At 35.8% G+C, this 24,196-nt stretch overlaps 2 protein-coding genes across 2 annotated transcripts; one reads left to right on the forward strand and one right to left on the reverse strand.

Moving 5' to 3' along the window:
- The first annotated feature begins 2,267 nt into the window (after window positions 1-2,267).
- Window positions 2,268-16,404, forward strand: LOC106140597 (uncharacterized). Its single transcript, XM_060951424.1, has 9 exons — window positions 2,268-2,370; window positions 3,861-4,211; window positions 7,611-7,664; window positions 8,122-8,265; window positions 11,474-11,563; window positions 12,452-12,652; window positions 12,958-15,375; window positions 15,804-15,976; window positions 16,351-16,404. The coding sequence occupies exons 1-9, from the start codon at window positions 2,313-2,315 to the stop codon at window positions 16,402-16,404; spliced, it is 3,543 nt and encodes a 1,180-aa protein (XP_060807407.1). The 5' UTR covers window positions 2,268-2,312.
- Window positions 16,405-16,411: 7 nt separating this feature from the next.
- LOC106140596 (uncharacterized) lies at window positions 16,412-23,813 on the reverse strand. The gene is made up of 9 exons (XM_060951425.1): window positions 23,762-23,813; window positions 23,123-23,243; window positions 22,381-22,502; window positions 21,547-21,609; window positions 21,010-21,144; window positions 19,521-19,658; window positions 18,481-18,753; window positions 16,772-18,217; window positions 16,412-16,425 (listed from the first exon to the last, which is right to left on the reverse strand). Exons 1-9 carry the CDS (start codon window positions 23,811-23,813, stop codon window positions 16,412-16,414), a joined length of 2,364 nt encoding a protein of 787 aa, XP_060807408.1.
- Between the last annotated feature and the right edge of the window lie 383 nt (window positions 23,814-24,196).

Genomic DNA, 24,196 nt, shown 5'->3' on the forward strand with positions numbered 1-24,196 from the left:
TTTATTGCAAAGATAAATTAAATAAAAATTTATTTGTACCTCGTCTTTCACTTATTATTTAATAGCTGTGCCCGCGACTTTGTCCGCGTGGAATAGTTATTTTGGGCATTATTGAAGCTCTCAAGGATGAATAAATTTCTTTCTTGCTCCTTATTGTTGCAGCGTGATGTTATATACCCTAAAGCCTTCCTCGAAAGGATTTTTCAATAAGCGCGTTCAAACAAACAAACTTCAGCTTTATAATATAAGTATAGATTTATTAAATTATGATTACTAACAGCATACAATGTATGCTGTTCCAATTACCACGTTATCCAAACCAAAGGGTACATTTCATTAGCGCGGAGCCGCGGACGGAAGTTAGTATTGTACTTATACAGGTTTACTCACGATGATAACAATATAATTCTTCGTCAATTCATAATTATAAAGTCCTCCTATTTTGTCTGTCTGTATGTACGCTTTAATCTCGGAAAGTTGTGGCCGGATTTTGTTCCCGTTTGGAATGTCGGAAAGGAGGTTTTCTGTGGAAGTATCTATAAATGATACCATGCGGAGCCGGGGCGGGTCACTAGTAACTTATTGAATAGTCATTACACGGGTAAGAAATTTCCTTAGCAGAATAGAATACCTAGATTTATTTTCAAAATTGGATACAAGGTATCACTTAGTCGTGCCGTGTGGTTCCCGGCACCAATACAAAAAAGAATAGGACCACTCCATCTCGTTCCCATGGATGTTGTAAAAGGCGACTAAGGGATTGGCTTACAAACTTGGGATTATTTTTTAGGCGATGGGCTAGCAACCTATCACTATTTGAATCTCAATTCTATCATTAAGCCAAATAGCTGAACATGGCCATTCAGTCTTGAAAAGACTGTTGGCTCTGTCTAGCCCACAAGGGATGTAGACGTGACCATACGTATGTATGTAGGTATCACTTACGTCACATCACTTAAATCTAATTATAACTACTACCGCTTCCAAAGCGCATGCGTAAAAGAAGCGGCGGAACAAACTACACTGGAGCATTTGAAATTCAATTCTAAGAGTTATATACATACTTGTGATTATGATATGTTATACCCACTCTATAAAAAAGAGGTTCAAAGATGTTATGATGATGATGGAACATCTGGTTGAGAACAATGTTGACTACAGGTGTGTAAACGATAAGGTTTTTGTTTCACTCGTCTTATTGCTCGTGTCATTGTTATTTGGCTCTTGGACACGTCAGGGACGTATTTAGAAGAAAATATTATTGAAAATTGTTTATTTACATACATATATCCCTTGCGGGGTAGACAGAGCCAACAGTCTTGTAAAGACCGACAGGCCACGTTTAGCTATTTGGCTTGATGATAGAATTGCGATTCAAATAGTGACAGGTTGCTAGCCCATTTGCCGTGTGGTTCCTGGAATTTAAGAATAGGACCACTTCATATCTATCATGATGTTATAAAAGTTGAGTAAGGGAAAGTTAATAAACTTGAGATTCTTCATATAGGCGATATAATAACTTGTCACTATTTGAATCTGAGTACCATACAGCTGTACGTACCCTTTTTTTTTTTTAAATTGTTGTCTCTGTACACCCCGCAAGAGATATAAACACGGATATATTATGAATGTATGTACGAGTACTAAAAAATACAAACAAAATACGGGTTCACATTGTAACTTGGTTACACATCCACTTTCCTGAATGTGTAGGTTTCCTCACGTTGTTTTCCCTCACCGTAAGAGCATCGGTTGGTATTCAAACTAATGTACATAACTCTCGAAAATACTCAGTGGTCAATAGCCACGGCCCAGCTAGGATTCGAACCTGTGCCTTTCTGCGCACACGCATTTAAAGCGGGCACCTTACAGATTTGATCACCGACGCTTTAGAGGGTGCTGCGTAAGAAATTTACATACATACATACATATGGTCACGTCTATATCCCTTGTGGGGTAGACAGAGCCAACAGTCTTGTAAAGACTGAATGGCCACGTTCAGCTATTTGGCTTTAAGATAGAATTGAGATTCAAATAGTGACAGGTTGCTAGCCCATCGCCTAAAAGAGGAATCCCAAATTTGTAAGCCTATCCCTTAGTCGCCTTTTACGACATCCATGGAAAAGAGATTGAGTGGTCCTATTCTTTTTTGTATTGGTGCCGGGAACCACACGGCTCACTTTATTTCATGTATTTAGCCTAAGTCCGTCCCCTTGCGACCGAAAAGGCATTTGTGTCGCAAATTGCGCGTAAAACCATATAAATCCACCATTTTGTTTGAATTTCATTAAGTCGAACAGTCGGAGTCGAAGATGAATGTGAAAATTGTAATTTTTCTTGTCACTATTGCATTTACCATCGTGAATGCCGGTAAGTTTATTTTAAATTATTATTATTTTTCCCCATTTCTTATGTTAGTAAAGGATATATTTTTAACCGACTCCAAATAAGGAGGAGGTGTTCTCGACCGTATCTTTATACTTTGAAGTTAGACCGAATTACAAATCATTTTTAAAGCTACACAAATTATAGAATTAAAATGTGACATTTGATTAAAATCGGTTAAGTAGATTAGTGGATTTTAAATATATTTTCCCGCGATAAATTTCCAGTTATTGCTGTTCCCGTAAGAATTTTCAGGAGAATTACGTAGCATAGGTTTGATCTCCAATAATACATACAAAGTTTCATCAAAATCGGTCGGCGGTTTCACCTGTAATAGACGGACAGACAGATTTATTTAATACTATTAGTATGGATGTGTATACTTAAGGAGCGTCGATGGTCGAATTGTTAAGTTGCCCGCGTGAACTGCCAAAAAGACACAGGTTCGAATACCACCTCGGTCATGTACCAGTGACTATTTTCGAAAGTTACATTACATTATTTTCACTAACCGATGCTCTTACGGTGATGAAAACTGCACATTCAGGAAACTAAAGGTATAACCACTGTATTCTATTCAATATGGGTTAGGTTTCCCTGCAAAGGTAGCTAGATAGGAGTAGCTTCGTGTAAAAACCTGACTCACCCAATTCAGGATCCATAGTCAAAGGCATACCCCAGGCTCCTCCCTAGAGTGGTGAGGACGTAAGCGGAACTTAAGTCAGGAAGAAGTAAGTGAAAAAATAGAGCCAAGTTGTTGATATGATCCCATAGGTCAGACGGGAACCGTATCTGACTTCCCCTGGATTGTAGACTAGTTACAGGATTAGTTTAAACAGAATCCTAATGATGAATGTGGCGATATCTATACCATAAATCATATCTAATCACATGACATTACTCAATATCATGATGATAAAGTTGGCACGGATTGGAGCATATATACAACCTCCGACACAACATCGTCTGTCGCGCGGTTCCCCAGGCATCACACCAGCCTGGCGGAAGAACTTCCCTTTGTGGCGGTTGAGCCTGAACTATAGCTATCGGTGTAAAGGACTACACTGGGATAACAGTGTCAGGTTAACAGATTAAATATACCTAAACCTATAACATATAAGCCAAAAAAGAAAACAATTTGTCTCTCCGTCTCAAAGGGTAACAGACACCCGTAAATTAAAAATAAATTGAACTTGCGTGCATTTCATATAAGGCTTACCATCAGGCAGATTTGGTTTAAACACACTTAAAATCTCTATTATAATCCATACAATTTGCTGAATTGTATAAACATGGATCCAATATTAAATCTATAGTAATCGCAAATGTTAGATAGATAAAACTCTTTATTGGACCATAAGAGTAAAACATGCAAAACAGCACAAAAGAGACAGGCATGGTACAAAGGCGGACTTATCGCTAATGCAATCTCTTCCAGTCAACCTGATTTTAGATTTCTACCAACCACATTTTAGATTTCTATTTCAATCCGGTGTTGCCAAAAAAGGAAGATCTCAATAATTTGAATCTGAAATGTATCCGTGGAAGGACAACGATAAAAGTTAGAGAACGGATACAATCAGTTAACGATGATACAAGCGAAGAGGACGATGGTTATCGCAGATCTCATATGAATTTTGGTGCCACAGACAGCGAGACATGCGAGATTTGTGTCTGTTCTGTAGATGGAAAAGACGAATATTGTAGTAAGAGGCCAGCAATGAACGTGAATGAGTGTATTCGAATGGCTAAAATTAATGACGATCACAATAGAAATGTTCCATTCGACGTTGACAGTGTTTTGTCGAGCAGAGTCAGAAGGAGAGGTTAGTTTTGAGTGAACGATTCATTGATCAGTGCAGCTGAATGAAATGATCTTCAAAATTGTATTTTTGGTGATGTAAAATTGCGTATTACCGATGATTAGTCAAATAACCTCAAATATTTAGGCGGTCTGTTAAAACATATTTCTTTTCGTGGTTTTTTAAGTACTTTTTCGGATTCGGGACACAAGTTGTTAGTATTTAAACCAAGTTACGCCTAGGACATCTGTTGTACCTATAAATACTCAAATTTGCTTAAAATTTCTGCATTAACAACAACAATAAGACTTCTTCTTTTGTTACTGTCATTACCTACACATTGTTAAATTCACTGTCAAATATTATAGTCTTATTTTTAAACAGTTTTGTATTGCATAAGTTCGTATGTTATTAATCGACATTATATTCACCATAATCACATATTAGCCATATCTCTTTATCATCAAAGATATTTATTGCTACTAAATATTTTATAACTTTATCTCATGTAAATATAACAATTCCCAATCAGATTTGATCTACCACTACGATGAAATCCCGTTACAAGTTAACGCCAAGTGCGTCCGTGGCATGTCTTACTACTCGAATAACCCCAAAGCCAACGATACCGACCTTGACGTGGAAACTGACATTGAGTCCTTGCTTGATTACGACACTAAGGAGATCTGCTTCTACTGCATCTGTTCCACCTCCGGCAACCACGCCGCCTGTCTCGACAGAGACCCTTTCTACTGCGAATACTACAGATACCTCAAAAACGAGACCAACATGGGAAAGGCCCGATATGGAAAACTCTTTAAGCAAGACAGGCCGGCTTTTTTCAGACAGCTCTCGTATAGAATCAGGAGAACTATGGACGAAGGCCTCTTCCAAATGGTGGACAATTACAAGTCGAGGCAAAGTGGATCCGGTACGGCTGGAAGTTTGATCTTCGAATTTGACTTGATGGCTTTTACTTTAACTCTTTTCTGACTTACTGCACAAACTCACGTCATTCATAAGTTTAGGTTGATAGCTTTAAATTGTTTGTGTATATTAGTGAATTCATTCGTGTTGTGATTCGTGTTATGATCAGCCGCGAGTCGCCTTTTGAAACCAATCTTAGGATTAAGATGTTTTTACCTTCTGCCAATGTTAAAGATTTCAAGTTATTCTTAGTCGCCTTTAATGTTTAGATCTGTTCGGATAAAATAACAACTAGAACTATGATCATTGATATAACAGACAATATCTATATGACTAAGAGATTAAGTGAGGGTTACGACACTGACTTTCTTATTTGGCAGTTGATACAATGTGTTTTCGGCTTATAAAGAGAAGATTGGTGATTGCAGGAGGCGACTCGTTGTGCTGCGACCACCCCGCCGGTCACCGTATAAATCTCCACAACCAAATAAGAGACAAGATTCAAGCAATGAAGAGAAGAGTGCCAAAGGAAAATCTGTTGTCTGGTGGACAGCCAGGAACTGATTACGTAGATTTTGTTGTTAACAATGATAAATGAGATGACAGAAACGTTGTAAACGCACAATTTAATGATAGAAATGATGTGATTGATTTGTATTGCGGTACAAATGATGCATGAAAATATTTATTGCTAGCTAATTGATTAATTATCAAGAATTAATGAGAAATTAATAAAATTAAGAAAACTATTCATTGCTCTACAAACTAGAATGAGAAACAAGAATTGAGATAATTTTTAACTTCAACAATGGCTATAAAACTCAATATTTTCAAATAAAGAATTTGCAAGAAGATGGAAGTAAACATTTTGAGTAATTTAACCAGAATAGCAGAAGTTAATCAGTTTATAAAGAGCGACATATGGTCATTATTACATATAGTACAGCAACGTTATTCGTAAATTCTTTAGTCAAAATTCTTTTAATATCGGACTATCATAACTGATATAGATAATGGTTCTAAGAAAGAAAATTAAGAAAGAAATCTCATGAAAACATTGTGAATTAATTAATAGTGGTTGTATTGTGCAGTGTAATATTAATGTTCTTTTTTGTGATTGTGACTGGTTTTCTATTTTTATATTCAGTGTTGTAGTTTTGTGTAATAAAAATGGTTAAAGTGAATTGTTAATTTGTGATTTCATTACTATCAGTTCTGTCATCATCAAAACTTCATTCATCAACTTTAATTCACAATTTAGCACATTATTCTTGTGGTCTATTTCGCTATTGACAAGCAATTACTTAGGTCTATATTTTTACAACAAAAATTGATATTACTTTATGGATTTAAAGTTAGAATTGCTTATTTTTAAGCACGCCATTTTTTGCAAGCACGGCACGATTTTTATTGCACGTTTTTTTGAGCTGCACTGATCATTAAAGCTCATTAGATTAGTATTTTATGTTTTAAATACATACACATAATCACATTTACCCTTATGGAGTCTCAGTTTTGAAGATACGGAAATGCCAAGTTCAGCTGTACGGCTTAATGATGGAATTGAGACCCAGGTAGTGACTGGTTGCTAGCCCATCGCATTAACAAAGAATCCCAAGTTTATAAGAGTGAAACTGATAAGGATTATCACGAGTGAACTATTAAGAAGTAAGTATTTTTTTTTATCTAAGAAGAGTCTATCCAGCTGTTTAGGGCGATGTCTTTAGTTAAAAATGAAAAGACAAATATTTTTTGATAGTTGTTTGACATATAAAAAGGATTATAAAAGCTTTCATATTTAGATGCTCAAGAAATTAACCTTTTTTGTAAGGTGTAGACAGAGCTAACAATTTTGAAAATACCGACAAGCCACGTTCAGCTGTAAAACTTTATGATGGAATTGAGATTCAAATAGTGACAGGTTGCTAGCCCATCGCTTACAAAAGGAATCTCAAATTAATTAGCCGTGAGGTAAAAATTGTGTTACAAGGCTTTACTCGAGACAAAATAAAGGTGAACGCGGATTTGGCCAAGCCGCTTACATGATATTATAGAATCTAATTGTTTTTTATGAACTTGTATGAAACCTCACACGCATCATATGACTTGAACCAAAGCATAATCTGCATTCACCTTTAATGTGAATACCATAAAATGTGCTGTATGATTTATCTACAACTTAATTATGATAATGTTGCCGAGTGGTTCCCGGTACCAATACAAAAAGAATAGGACCACTCCATCTCTTTCCCAAGGATGTCGTAAAAGGCGACTAAGGGATAGGCTTACAAACTTGGGATTCTTTATTAGGCGATGGGCTAGCAACCTATCACTATTTGAATCTCAATTCTATCATTAAGCCAAATAGCTGAACGTGGCCATTCAATCTTTTCAAGACTATTGGCTCTGTCTACCCCGCAAGGGATATAGACTATACGTATGTATGTATGTATTATGATAATGTTAAAGAATATAATGAAACAATCAAACTTGTAGGAGGAGTTCAGCAGTGTGTACCATTTGTGTCGCAATACACCACTTGTACGGATGGTAAGCAATCTTCAATTTTAATTAACGTAAAAATTACTCAGACCTATCGCTCTTGTATAACTTATATTTGTAAATTGACGTCCAATGAAAATGCTGCAGTTTAGATACTGCTGTGTGGTATCTAGTGGTTGAATAATCTAAGGAAAAAAGAATAGAACCACTGCATCTCGTTCCCATGGATGTCGTAAAATGCGACGAAGGGATAAGCTTATAAACTTGGGATTCTTCTTTTAGGCGATGGGCTAGCGACCTGTCACTATTTGAATCCCAATTCTATCATTAAGCCAAACAGCTGAACGTGGCCTGTCAGTCTTTACAAGACTGCTGGCTGTGTCTATCCCTCGAGGGATACAGATGTGATTATAAGTATGTGTATAGAAATGCTTCAGAGCGTTTGACACTAGGTTATGGGTGATGCATTGAAAGTCAATTCTCATGATGTTTCTTTTGTGGACAGAGAACAGTTGTTCGGGGTGCAAGGAGTGCCGGTGTGATGAGTCAGGTCAGTGGGCTTGCCAGGACGTGACCAGGTGCCTTGGAATGGACTCTAGGGACCTCAACGAGAACTCCGTGGATCTGGCTTGGCAAACTATTGAAGACGGTGAGTTTTGAGAGTATCTGGTTCTCAACCAACAATCTTCTTATAAATGCTAATAAGATCCAATGCATTAAATTTACCCTTTCAAACGTAAGGCAGGCTAATACTGACATAATACTGGAAGGCCAGAAATTAGAATTTATTGAAAATACAAAGGAATTTTTAGGAATTATAATAGATGCAAAGCTACAGTGGGGTGCTCATTAGGGTGGGTCGCTTTTGTATGGAAAAAAATAAAATTGTCCAATACGTTTTGTAATAGTAAAAAAAACGTGACCCACATCCATATGTGAAAAAACAACGAAAAAAAAATTATCTAGTTCAACCCCTTCTACCCGCGCATTGAGTTTGAAAAACTGAAATTTTTGATTTTTTTGTGAATTATTTGAAAATCTATTTGTAGTGGCACATAGGAAAAATAACTACATAAACTAATAAAATAAAGTACTTTTGGACTAAATTTTATTATTAAGAAAGAAAAATAAAGAAATAATAAGATAAAATAAAAATAAAGCATCTTCAAATCACGTTAAAATCTTTCTTACTTTCGAACTTAGGCATAAGCTTTCGTGAAATAATTTTATTCTTAATTAAAGCTTCTCGTGCTGTTTTGTGGCAAAGCTGCATAGATGCCTCTGTTACTGTTTTTACTGCCCGCTCCACAACTTGAGTATGACATGGTAGCCGCAGAAAAAGGACTTCATCATCACCACCTGACTCAACTAGGGAATGAAGAGTCTCATCCGGAACATTCGTCAATATAGGTGGTTGCGAGTAAGATTGCTGCCAGTCTATCAAATCGATGTAAGACGAAGCGTTTAAATTTATCTTAGGCACTTCAAAGACTCGAAGCTGAAGGGATTCAGATGGTTTCCTTGCCTTTAAAATGCGTCTAGCGGCAAGTTCTCTCACATGTTTTTGTTCATCAGATAACATAGACAAGAGCAAGTTCTCTGGGTGCGCAAAAATAGCATTTCGCTTTATTACAGGATCAACAACACTCTTCAATTCTTGCGGAAGATATCGAGAATAAAATACCAACTTCCAAAAGTGCCTTGCTCCATCTTTACATGTCGGATTTAATTTGATTTCAAACCAAATAGGGGCATATACTTTAACTACAAAAGTAGCGAGTTGTTTCAGTTCGTTTGTAGGTATCTCAGTAGACACATATAAGCGCAAAATCCTGTTGGCCTTTGTTAGCCACCTGGCATGCGACATTTTTCCCGGAGAGCGATTAGACAAATCAGGAGAGAACTCACCACTTATGACGGCAGATGTGATATCATAAAGGTAACGTTGATCAGAACTGAGGTCTTTTACATTTGAAATGTTTGGTAACATACCTTCTATCTTTTCAAACATGACAACCGAGCGCTTCTCACAATCATCTAATAACTTGCCGATAGTACCTGAATAAGTATTAGGTCCTGTTGTGGTGCCATCAAGTTTTGCAAATAAATGTCTTAAGGGCAGTTCATTGAAGTGTAAAAGGCATATGATCCATTGAAGTGGTCGGTGTAAACGCTTTTCTAAAAGCCGTATGACTCCGCCGTATTTGCCCGTATTGGTAACCGTCCCATCACAACCTATAGCTAGAGTATCCTCTAGAGACATATTCATTTGACCTGTTACTGTTTGAAATATAGCTGACTCCAACCCTTTTGCAGTTCCATGGCTGGGAACGGCATATCCGACATAAACTGATCCTGGTTCTTTAATTATTGAAATATGTTCTTCCACAGATGTTAAGCGTTATTTTTTGTCCCCTTTCATAACGATTTTCATGGTCTTATCTTTTCTTCCATCAAAAAATAAGGCAGGAATAGTATCTAGTTGACCTTGAGATAAGGTTTCTTTTCGTAATTTTTGTCTCGCTCGTCGCAATTTCGACTTATCGATTACTTCGTTGTCGATGCTCAATCTCATATCTTGTAAAACAGCAGAAGCGACAGCAGCAGCTGCTCTGTCCGATATACCGTATCGGTCACAGATTGTTGACAAATTCTTCAGAGATGATATTTTACGTTTTTTCGATACTGTTTTTGATGAACTTGAGGGCAAAGTTTGTTCTTCATCGCTACTTTCAGACGTTACTGAGGTATTAGGATTTTCGTGAGAGGGGCCTGGTTCACAAACGCTAGAATCGTAATAGGATTTAAGCTTAATTTTTCTATCACTTAGTTTACTTGTCAATAAATCAACAGTTCCCATAATCATTTTTCTCTCTGTTCTCTGATCTATTAAAAAAGCTCGTTCCTCCTTAGGAATCTTTTGGTTTTTAGAACATTTACATAACTCTAAATCTTTACACTTCCATGAACTCAAATCAAACAGTCTTTCCGAATTTCTATGAAAATCTTGAATCTTTTCTTCTGATAAACGCTTCAAAGATTTTAATAAATTTTTACACTTTGCGTGGTAACTTTTAATCAATTGCATCACACGATTATGGGACACAGTAGGAATAGACGCTTTTCTCCACAAATATTCAACTTTAGATGACACTATTTCAGATATCTCATTAATGGATGGCTCTTTTTTTGAATTGTTCCCAAGTTTAAGCTGATGTCGTACTAAATTGTAATATTTCATAACTTGTTTGTAAGTGGGTAGTTGATTTTCGTTAATTTCTTCCGACCTTTCACCCGGAACTAATTAGACGCACTGAGACAATGACGCGTGATCGACAGTTTACGCCCCCTTTCCCCACTCCTTCCCCCGCACTATACGCACGATTATTCTAATATTTTGGTTTAATTATTATTTGTATTACGTTTATCTCTGAGTATAATAATGTAATATCATTTTACGCCATGTAGTTTATACAATAAACTCTGAAACAATAAATACGATTTTAACAATTTTTCCGAATTTTCAAACGTCATGCGCGGGTAATTAATGTTGATAAAAATAAAAAATAAATATACACGTTTTTAAGTCGCTACCCAGGTCATCTTTTCCGCACTATTATAAATCGAATTTTGAAAAAAATAATTTTCGACCCACCCTAGTGCTCATATTTGTAAACTTTCCAATAGACTTAGCTCTGCCGCTTATGCTGTTAGGAGGATCCGACAAACATGAAACGTTTTGAATCCATCTTTTTACTTATGAACGGTTCGTCTAAATAACATTACATCTGTAAATAATTTGCCTTGCAAATTTGTATTATCAATAGATGAATTACTTGATGTAATAACGATTTCAGGTTTTAAGAAGAAGACACGAGATGATGCTGCAAGATTCGGTTCACCTCACGTGCCACGGCCGGGTTCAAATTATGATGACGAATTAATAGGTATTTATCACTATTAACAATATAGAAACCATTATAACTGTATAAGACAATATAAATTAAGGACGTCCTGGTAAAGAGTCAGGTCAAAAGTACCCGAAACCGCCGAGCTTGCATGAAGAGAGTTATGAATGTTTATGAAGCGAAGGAAGTATGCAGAGATCGTGGCAAGTGGAAAGAGGTAGTCTCTGCCTACACCTCCGGGAAAGAGGCGTGATTTTATGTATGTATGTATGTAGATGACATCCCACTTAAAACGGATTCGGACGACCAATCAATGGCATGGCTATGCGAGGCGTAATAAATATCGTTAGCTCCTTTACAACGTAGGTCATGAACTAAACCGACACAACATAGATTGCGACTGGATCTTGTCCTTCCTGTCTCTAATGGCTTCCAGTTCGGCGTTCGTGTACATCGCAGCTAATCTGTGGCATAATTGAATAACTATTAACTACTAATTAGCTGTGCCCGCGACTTCGTCCGCGTGGAATAGTTATTTTGGGTGGGCGTCATGGGTTGTGGTGTACTTGGATGTGAAGGAAGGATGTGTCGTTATCAAATGAATCTCAGTATGAAAATGTATAAAGTCACAACAATTAGTTTCAATGTCACGTTCATCAGTACCTACAAGTTATCTAGTCTTTTATTCTGTCACTAGTTTTTCACTAGATTTGGCATTGCACCGATCTATATCTTCTCAAATGCACACGTTTCATTAATTTCAGGTTATGTTATTGGTATACCGAAAGAAACAGCACTTTTGCAATAAACCTCTATACGCACATTGCACTTTCATTAATAATTCTATTTTGAAAAATCTCAAGGTAAGTTTCGTATGTTTTAGAGATGTTAATAGAAAATATGTATTAAAAATGGTTAATTTTACAGGTGACATTGATAAGGAGAAATATGTTGATAGTGATGTTGATCCATCCTCAGTTCCAAATGTGAAAGTATTCATGAATTCACAATTAGACTTTATGAAAGATGGGTTGGTGGATAGGTTCAAAAGATCGCTACTCAATAAGAATAAAACAAAGGACGCACATCCAATTAAGTTTTACCATGCTGTTGATGAGCTAAATGAAGGTAATATTAACATTAAAAAAAGGAAAATAAAGATCTGGCGAGAGTCACATAAAACCTGATGTACCAAATCCAGGGTAGAGTTCATAGGCGGTCCCAAGGCATCATCTCTTCAGAGAGAAGCAGATACAACAAGGACAAACCCTAGCACAATGATATTGATTTTAATTATATACACCTCCAAGTATAACAATGGCTACAATTCTTCCTGAAAATCCTTAAGGAAGCAAAGCTTTGTAGAAAAGTTCTAATTTAACAAAACATTATTAAACAACTTTTTTATATAATAAAAACAACTTTTTTTTCAGATACATTGCAACACTCCAATAATTCTGGAACAATAGCCGCTAAGAAAGCAATTCCACTCCCCGCGTCACGAAGAAGTGGTCGGGTTGATGTTTCTAATTCATCTAACCCTCTACACATTGAATACAAATTACCATTAAATGATTACCATATTACAGATAACAAAATTGACAGTATACACAACAATGAGAAAAAAGACATTGTTAATGATAAAAATCATGATTTTATGGGCAACAGGACAACAGAAGTAAAAGATAAAGAATTGTCTAAGTTGATTGTAAATGAACTCAAAAAAGGCACAGAAGTTGTCGGAGATAAAAATTCTCCATTGATATCAAACATAACATTTACAAGAGAAAATGATACATTGACGGCCATGGCATTTATTGCTGGAAATCTGTTAAATAAATTGTGGAACTTAGAAAAGGACAACCAAGGAGATTCAATGGAAAGTCAAGTATTGAAACACGAAAAAATTTCAGATTTAGTTGACTTATTTAAAGCCCCGTTGACTATAAGGCAAGAAACATTCCTTAAAGATGCTTTAGAACATTTAGCAGGAGTGATGAGTAAGGGTGATGATGATAAAAACAACATTCCATTGTGTGATCAAGTTGCAAGAATCAAAGAAAATTTGGGAATATCTGCAAATTGTACACAACGTAAAAACTTAAACAAGGAGGAACTTAATCCTGAAAAAGTAAAAACGAAAGGAGATCATATCGAAAAAGTGCGACGTGCAGAAGTAACAAATGATGCCACTCTAGCTGCAGTGAAAAAACTTGATAATGTAATGACGTTGATTCAAAAATACGAGGAAGTTCAAAAAAATATAAATAATTTTAAAACGCCATCAACTAAAGAAGACGTTAAAAATACTTCATCAAAAAATGGTCCTAATGCAGCAGATTTTTTGTCGGGTAGTGAAAATCAATCACTTAATGTATTTGGCAATGTTCTTGAAAAAGTGACCAAACTTCTTGTTCCCGAACAGAAACAAAAAAATATAGTAAAGTCAATAAGAAATAAAAATATACTCAGGAAAGATGAAGATTTGAAAACAAAACTCAAAAGAATATATGACATAGATTTAGAAAATTCAACTTTTACTTCTAAAGATAAAGTGGTATTAGATTATTTGGTAAACCTCAGAAATACGAACTGTGAACTCGTTCATAATGTTTATGACACTCAAATGCCGGGAGGAGATATAATACAGAATTTATCAGAGTTTCTGAAAGTTAAATCGTTTGTTGATTTACTCAAACTCTTAGAACCAGAAAAAACCACTACAACCACAGAGTCATCTTCGAATAAAAATATTTTAAGATCGAATCAAATTGAAATCACAGAACCTCCAGTATTATCGACAACACAAACAAAAGAAACTACTGCTGTTCCACCTACTACTACTGATAGTCAACTTTCAGTCAGTGACAATTTAGCTCAGACAAAAGAAAAGTTAAAACTACATTTAAAGGCAATTGTTGGTGATTTATTAGAGTTGCAGAAAGCATCCGGGATAAGTGTGAAAGATAGTAATATAAAACTCGCAGAGGCATTGCCCTGTTTGTACAATATCTTGAACAGTAATAAATTGGCTGAAGATAAAACTAAATTAAGAATAAATAAAATTAAAACAGTTTTTGACGCAATTAAGGAAGAGTTGAAATTTAACCCTGAAACAAGAAGAGCTTTTAAAGTATTTGAACCAAGACCTAAATCAGCTGCGGTCTGGGAAAGAGTTATTAAAAATACTCAACAACTGAATTCCAGAACCAGAAAGTTTATAGAGTATCAAGAACCAAAATCATTTGATGAATTAGAAAGCTTAATGCGTTCATTGGATAATAATAACAATGCTTACAAAAATACAGCCATTTCAAAGGGAGTATCGCCTGAAAAACGCCTTGATCTTGTCAAAACAATTGATGTTGACGCTAGACTATATATGGCAGTTATAGAAAATATTAAACTATATTTAGATGAACCTAAAACTCTTAGTCTGAGTAAAAGTAGTAAAATTAACAATTTTCTCAAAAAAGTGAGTTTGAACTTAAAACTTGATGAAGACGTTTTAAATAGTTTATACAAACATAAACAAAATGAAATTCAACTACCAAGAACTTACAATTATAAGTATGAACTAGCTAAAAAAAGGAGCGAAGCTATTAAAACGCCTGCTAATATAAAGCCAAAATCAGCTAAAGTGTCACGTGATGAAATAATTAACCAACTTATTAAGAACCGTGTTCAATTCTACCTAAAAATCAAAGAATTGGAGGGATTTAATAAAGAAGATGATGTGAACGTAAGACTAGCAAGAAAAATATTAAATTATTTGGAAACTAAGAATTACAGTCTCGCTAGAGAATTGTTCAAAGTATTTGTGGCAACGAAACAGATAAATAAAACAGACAGTAAGTATTTATTCATGAATAAGAAGTAGTTTCAACGTTCACCAATTAATTTAAGAGTATTTTTATGACATTGGACGGCTTGATAATTTTGCAATCTATAGTTATTTTATGGCTTTTCGGAAACGTTTGTAATTTTCACAGATTTTAATGCGCCTTTCTCATTTGCGGATGTTTCTGATTGAAAATTGGAATCATTCTATTGGGCGATGAGAATTGGGGGATGAGAACTGTTACTATCTCTGAATTTCAATTTCATGTAACGTTGAAATCTCTAGTGATTGCATTGAAATACCTCGAATCTTCATGTTAAGCTAGAAGAGTTCTAAGCCAGTCTGTTTTACCATTATGTCCTTCGATAATTGTGACTGTGGGTTTTGTTCTGTAAGCCGTGATAGTTAACACTTTTACATTATTATGTTTCATTACAGGTAATCCTTTCCCTTCCCTCTCTACCGTTCAACCTTCTCCAAGAGGAATGCTCATAGCTTTAAAGGAACCTCTTATACAATTTGAAGAAGATAAGAGTCCAGGAATGGGCCCAGACATGATTTCTTTAACCAAATCTCTGATGAAGCAACTATCCAATATAAAAAATATGCGAGCATGAATTTGTAAAACATTTTGTACTTTTACATGTTTGTAATAAAATTTTAACTACATTGATGATTTTCATTTCATTTCTCCAAAGATAAAAGGTTTGGAAGATGTATATAAAAAAGCTACTAAGTATTCTTGTTGAAAATCTATGTAGATATTATAAGATGATGGGCTAACAACCTGTCACTTTCTAAATTTGAATTCTATCACTAAGCCATTCAGCTAAACATAGTTTTTGAGTCTTGTGGCTATATTGGTCCTGTCTACTCCGTTAAGAATACATTTAAGAGTCTAGAGACTCTAAAGATATTTAGAGAGAAAAAAAAACATAATTCGTAGTTGTACTTTATTTCACTTGTACTTTTAGTATATCATCAGACAAACGAATCAGAATATCTTAGGAATACCCTCAATAGCGCTAAATCAGGATAAGTTAGTATTACTTTAATTTTCCTGTGTTTTAACACCTCGTTTATTATTACTAGGTTGCTTATCAGCTTTCAGTCGGCGTGTGTTTGTAATATTTTGTTTAACTGCTTCACCATGTGTAGCATGAGTCGTTACTTTCGATTGACGTTTTATGTGAGGTTTTTGTGTGGTGCCTTTTACTCTGCTTTTACGCGCATTATGTTCTGAAAAAGAAGCAATGACAAGATATATATTATTTAGTCGAGAAAGTTCGTAGCTGAGACGAATTATGTTATTAGCAAGTCCACAGCAAATAAGAATATATATTAAGGATTCAAGATTTTAATATCTTTTTGAACTGAACAAGAAAATATATAAAAATAATACTTACCCTTCCTATTCTTCGCATTTTTCTTTTTCGACTCATCAATAGCAGGATTTACTTTTCCTCTTAAATATGAAGGCAGGATGTTATTAATTCGATTCTTTTGTTTCCTGAAATCGTAAGCAGACCTTCTTATTCTCACATTTAATTTGTTCTGCCATTTTTTCAACGTATCTTCGTATTGTGTCATTTTCTGTTTCGCTAATTCATTCAACTTGCTCTTAGCCAATTCTCTCACAATTTCTGATTTAGACACTTTCTCGTGAAGCATACTTTTTATATCTTTTCGTGAATTTCTGAACAGTCTTTTGATTTGTTTTAAAAACGATCTCCTCTTTGTTGTTGGTTCTATATCTTTTTCTAACTTTTTCGCGAGTTCCCTTTGAAAGTTTTTTTTAAATTTTTCATTTAAATCATTGAAAATATTCTGTATTCTAGTTATTTCCTGGTCACTCAAAGCTGTGTCCAAATACGCACGTCTGTTTTCAGCAAAGTTTAATAATTTAAGAATGTTAGCTATTTTATTTAAATCTACTGTCAGCATAAGGTGTAGCAGTTTTAAATTGTAGAGCTTATCTGGAGAAGAACTATTTAATAGAATATCTGTTAATTCAGGCCATTTATTGGAAATACCTTTTAATTCTTCGGAAAGAGTAAATGTGGGATCACTTAATTTAACACCTATTGACGCAAAATCGTAAATTTGATTTTGATTAATAACTCTTTGAAGAACACGTTTAGTTGTATGAGAAAGTTGGCTTAAAGAATCATGGTCGGTCATTTCTTTATCACATAGTTCTAATATTTCTAGTATCATACCTTTAAGCTTTACACTATTATCATCAGTCCATGTGCGTCTTATATTATTAAAGTGTGATTTTTTTTCTATATACAATTTTGTTTGACTGTTTAAATAATTATTCATACCATGTAGTAGTAATATCAGGTCTCTAGGAAGTCTGTTACCTCTTAAAGATCTTTTCAAGGCTTTCAAATCTTTGATAATTTCAAAAACATCTCGTTGTAGTTTCTTAACAAACGCTTCTGCAATGTTATGCGACCCGGATCTTCTCGTGTCAAGGTTGTCTTCAGCAATTCGAGTTTCAGGGACAATTTCTAGCTTGTAAATTGAAAACAGTGTTTTATTGTTCTCTGTATTATTGACCATTTGGTCCAAGCTGAAATTACTGTCCATGCCTTTTATAAGTTCTATGAGGCTAGTTTTTACGGCTAACAATTGTTTTAGTTCATTTTCTTTATCGTTCACAATACTTATCATTGGGTAAAGAACATTGTTTTTAAAATCTTGTATGGTCTGTTTGTTTTTGTCTGCAATATTATCAATTTTCGATTCGTTCACCTTTGAAACATCTCTTTTTACAATACTCAGAGAGTTAACTTCGTCTAAGTAGTTATTAGATTCAAAGAAATTATTTGATTCTGTTCCGATTCCTGCAATGAAAGCATATATATAATACACATAAGTATAATCAAATGCAAAGTTCCGTGCCCAAGACCAATATAAATAAGAATAGGACCACTCCATTTCTTTCCCATAGATGTGGTAAAAGGCGACTAAAGAACAGGCTTTTAAACTTGGCATTCTTCTTTTAGGTTCTCTTTTAGAATCTCAATTCTATCATTAGCCTATCAGTCTTTAAAGACTGATGGCTCTGTCTATAAATGATATAATAAAATTTGTCTTAAAAAAGTACCTGTATAATTTTTATCAAGCTCTTCTTGTAATTTATCCTTTATTCCTTTTAGAAGATCAACCTTAAAGGAATCTTTGTCATCAGAATATCTCGCATATAACTCTCCGTTTTCATTGTACATATTTGTGTGTTCATCTGTATTGTTCCCTGTTGACACGATATCTACGAAACTCACATAACCGCTTTCAACTGTTTCTGGTATTGGTTTTTTTCTACTAATATTGTTATTATCTAAAGCTATATTACTCAAAACTTCATCAAAAGCCAAATAGTCTGGACTCGAAGTTGTGAGATTACGTCCTCTGGTACTTTTAGTTTTCTTTACTGAAACTATAAGTATTAAGTAAGTTAATGATTTGATAAAGAATCTAATTTATTTGTTCATTCTCTATTGTAACAGTTACAATTTGTAATGTAGCTACTATAGACGGAATTAATGCTAATAGCAATATCTAACAGTCTATTATTGGGTTAAGCAGAGAATCTTTGTGTAGGTGATAATAAATAATGGTTAATCTTTTAAAAGTGTTTTAAATAAAATAAATATATAGGCGAGTTCGAGACTTTTGTTACGAGATACATAATTATGTAACACATAAATCGTTATTGTAATAGAAATGTCATTATTGTAGGTACTTGAAACGAAAGGAATGATGATTGTTTAGTCCAATTTATAGTATTTACAAAAGAAAATCGAGCGAAATGCAAATAAATTAGGTAGTTTTTTTAGCGATAGCGAACCTGTCACTTGTATCTCAATTCCATCATTAAGCCATACAGCTGAAATTGGACTCTTTCTAAGACTGGCTCTCCTCGTAATGGATAAAGCCGTGATTATAATGCGTGACGTACATACATACATAAAATCTCGCCTCTTTCCCGGAGGGGTAGGCAGAGACTACCTCTTTCCACTTGCCACGATCTCTGCATACTTCCTTCGCTTCATCCACATTCATAACTCTCTTCATGCAAGCTCGGCGGTTTCGGGTACGTGACGTATAAATGCATAAAGAGACATTTCTACAATTGTAAGTACAAACCCATCTCTTCAGCTTCATCGTGTATTCTCGTGTCGTTCAGCCATTGTGACAGCTCTTCAAATGTCACCCTGGTTTCGACATTATTTCCCGTGACATCCGCAGCGGACCGCTTAGTTCTAGATTGTTCGTTTGTTGAGACTGAAATTAGATGAGATATTCTATTCTAAGTTTAATTAATATTGTGAAGTTGACGTTATTGAAGAAAATGCTGCAGTGCAGTTTGTTACCGCTTCTTCTGCACTGACGCCTTGGAAGCGGCAGTAAACTTAGTTTAAGTTATTTATTTGACGTCAACCAATGTTGTTAAACCATACGTTTTGACAATTATTAAGCGATATATAGTATCCTATTGTAATGAATAAAAATTTTGAATTTGAATATCATTGCGGATTAATTTCTTCTTCATTTCATTTTTTGTTTTAACAAGAAAATACGGGGATTCTATATCTATGATATATATGCCGTGTGGTTCCCGGCACCAATACAAAAAAAGAATAGGACCACTCCATATCTTTCCCATGGTTGTCGTAAAAGGCAACTAAGGGATAGGCTTACAAACTTGGGATTCTTTTTTAGGCGGGCTAGAAACCTGTCACTATTTGAATCTCAATTCTATCATTAAACCAAACAGCTGAACGTGGCCATTTAGTCTTTTCAAGACTGTTGGCTCTGTCTACCCCGCAAGCAACTGGATGTGTAACCATGATCGATCCAATACGGGTCAGGTTCATCTGCAAAGGTTTTGGAGGTCAGACGGGAGTCGCTTCGTGTACCTGACTCACCCAATCCAGGATCCATGATCAAAGGCAAACCCCGGGCTCCTCTTCAGAGTGGTGAGGATGCAACCGGGACTAAAGACAGTAGGAAGAAGACATCTAAGCAATCGAAGCCGCTGGCGACAATTAAAAAAGTAAATAAATATATACGGGACAAATTACACAGATTGAGTTAGCCTCGAAGTAAGTTCGAGACTTGTTACGAGAGACTAACTCAACGATACTATATTTTATAATAAATACTTATATAGATAAACATCCAAGACCCAGGCCAATCAGAGAAAGTTCTTTTCTCATCACGCCCTGGCCGGGATTTGAACCCGGGACCTCCGGTGTCACAGACAAGCGTACTACCGCTGCGCCACAGAGGCCGTCGAACAATTAATAACAAAAAACAATTATGTAGTAACTTCAACTTACTTTCAGTGTGTGTGTGGTTGGTGGTGCCGTGTGGTTCCCGGCACCAATACAAAAAAGAATAGGACCACTCCATCTCTTTCCCATGGATGTCGTAAAAGGCGGCTAAGGGATAGGCTTATAAAACTGCGATACTTTTTTTAGGCGATGGGCTAGCAACCTGTCACTATTTGGATCTAAATTCCATTATCAAGCCGAGCAGCTGAACGTGGCCATTCAGTCTTTACGGGACTATTTGCTCTGTCTACCCCGTAAGGGGTATGGACGTGACTATATGTATGTATGTATATACTTACTTTCAGACTTCAAGCTAGCTATAGCCACAGTGATCTTCTTGTTACTGAAGAGCGTCTCTTCTCTACATTCTTCTGTGCCACACACCCATCTTCCCTCCACACAGGTGCATGTGACGCAGCCCGTACACAGGTTTTCTGTAAAAGGACAAATCCTTTTAGGATCTAAAACTCGTGAACAATTTCAATTTTTGCAGAATTGTGAATAATATCTCTCAAAACGCCAATACAAATGCCGTGTTCCCGGCACCAATACAAAAAAGAATAGGACCACTCCACCATAGATGTCGTAAAAGGCGACTAAACAAACTTGGGACTCTTTTTAGGCGATGGGCTAGAAACCTGTCACTTCATCCTGAAAACGAGTTTGTAAGCCTATCCCTTAGTCACCTTTTACGACGTCCATGGGAAAGAGATGGAGTGGTCCTATTCTTTTTGTATTGGTGCCGGGAACCACACTCAATTCTATCATTAAGTCAAACAGCTTTTAGGCTTACAGAGAGTATATTAGTATGACATGAAATTTAATAGATAATGTACCTTTATTGCAGTCAGTGTAAGTTGATATCATAGGTATGCAATCCATATTTTGATAATCTTCATCTGTAAAAAAATAATTAAATTTTAGTATTAACGTTACACAAACCATTTAAAAAACTGGCCAAGTGCGAGTCTGTTTGTTACTTTTTCAAGCAAAATCTGCTGGACGGATTTTGATGGAATTTTGTGGACACGTAGAATGTAGGTAACTTTGAATAACGTCTTAGCTGTTTGGCTTAATGATAGAATTGAGATTCGAATAGTGACATGTTATTGCTAGTCCATCGCCTTAAATAGGAATTCCAAGTATATAAGCCTATCCCTCAGTCGCTTTTTACGATATCTATGGGAAAGAGATGGAGTAGTCCTGTTCTTTTTTCTATTGGTGCAGGGTACCACACTCAATTCTATCATTAAGCCAAACAGCTTTTGGGTTAAATGATAGAATTGAGATTCAAATAGTGACTTATTTCTTAGAGTCTGTGTCTTAGTCGCCTTTTACGACATCCATGAGAAAGACATAGAGTGTCTCTTTTTTTAAAAGTGCTGGAAACCACATGTCATATGCTAGTAAATTTAAAATAAATAAAAATAAACACATACGGGACAAATTAAACGGATTGAGTTAGCCTCGATGTAAGTTCGAAACTTGTGTTACGAAATACTTACTCAACGATACTATATTTTATAATAAATACTTATATTATATAGATAAACATCCAAAACCCAGGCCAATCAGAAAAAGTTCTTTTCTCATCATGCCCTGGCCGGGATTCAAACCCGGGACCTCCGGTGTCACAGCTGCGCCACAGAGGCCGTCAATAACAAACTTACTTTTTTCTATAATGTTATACATCATGGCGTCGACTTTACTGAGCAATAGGTTGTTGGGGGGAGATTTATCTTCTTCCTCGGGTAAGTTAAGTAAGGTTGACCCAGCCATGTAGAACTGACATCTGGAAATAAGGTAATCTAAAAATTTTTTGGCAAACGTTCAGGTCAAGAGTACCCGAAACCGCCGAGCTTGCATGAAGAGAGTTATGAATGTGGATGAAGCGAAGGAAGTGTGCAGAGATCGTGGCAAGTGGTAAGATGCAGTCTCTGCCTACCCCTCCGGGAAAAAGGCGTGATTTTATGTATGTATGTAATCTACAAAATCTGACCGCGTCTGACCTTTTACAGGGAACATTACTCGCGTGCATGGTAAATTTTTTAAACAAGGCTCTTAAATTTTTTTTAGGTCTTTGCTCACTTTAGAATTTCTAGATAGTTACCTGAAGGTCTATTTTATCAAAATCGGTATAGTAGGTATTAAGTTTGTTCCTAAAAACAAAACTTTTGTATTATATTTGTATAGAAGTTTATCGGTCTGGTTGCGATGTTAAACATAGTGTGTTTTAGCACTTTCACATGCAGATTTTGAAAGCCTATCAATAGGATTTTGAAACCTTTTTTGAATCTCAATTCTATTATTAAGCCAAACAGCTGAACATTGCCTATCAGTCTTAACAAGACTGTTAACTCTGTCTACCTCGCAAGGGATATAGACGTGACTATATGTATGTATGTATATTACTTAGGTGTTTCCAAAGGTATGCAGTCATGTTTGAAGCAGACTCGGCATTCCTCCTCTGTGTACCTGCGGTATATGGACATTTGCTTTGTGTAATAGAAACCATTTTCTGATGCGTGGGTTGCTGAAAAAAATTTCGAAGTCAGTGTAATAATAAAAAGAATCAAGGGGCAGGATGAGCGAAGCGAAGCGCAAAGACACTACCTATATTTTCTTAAAATATAGGTATCGACATTATTTGAGTAATGGGCTAGCAACGTGTCACTATTTGAATCTCAATTCATCTGAACGTGGCCTTTTTTTTTGTTATTGAAGGGGAAATCCTTTTTACGGGCAACTCCCCGGGTCTTCACCCAGACGTGATTGTATTATGTAATCTTGATCTCTATTAAGCCACACAGCTGAACGTGGCCAAACAGTCTCAAAAAGACTGACTGTGTCTTTTTGAGACTGTTTCCTTTGTCTACCCCGCAAGGGATATAGACGTCATTATATGTATGTATGCATGTAATCCGTTAGATGGCGCTGATTTCAAACCTAGTTTAACCCACCGTTGGCAAAACAAACCAAGTTATAACCTCAAAGTTGTCAAAATGAACAATGTGGATTGTTTTATAGAATTTAAGAAGTCACAACACTCACCGGACGCGCCGTAAATGCCGCAGAGGCACAGACAAACATACAAACTCGACATACCGGCGATAACTGTTCCGGAGTCGGGTCCGAGTGGCGCGTGTTTTGGAAAAAAGCGAAACAGGGACGGACTTAGGATACTTTAGAATGTAATGTATGTGGGTGAATCTTGAGATTCGGCGTCAGTTGATTCCCCTGGCGAAATTTTTTTTTAGTATTGGATGCTAAATCCTACTACTATTATAAAGGCGAAAGTTTGTATGGATGTTTGTTACTCTTTCACGCAAAAACTACTGAACCGATTACCATGAAATTTGGTATGTAGGTAGCTGAAGACCCAGAATAACACATAGGCTACTTTTTATCCCAGAGTTCCCGCGGGATTGATAGGGTTTCCATGCGGACGAAGTCGCGGGCGGCCTCTAGTTGTACATAATTACTATC

The sequence above is a fragment of the Amyelois transitella genome, chromosome 24 (genome assembly GCF_032362555.1).
Source record: "Amyelois transitella isolate CPQ chromosome 24, ilAmyTran1.1, whole genome shotgun sequence".
Lineage (NCBI taxonomy): Eukaryota > Metazoa > Arthropoda > Insecta > Lepidoptera > Pyralidae > Amyelois > Amyelois transitella.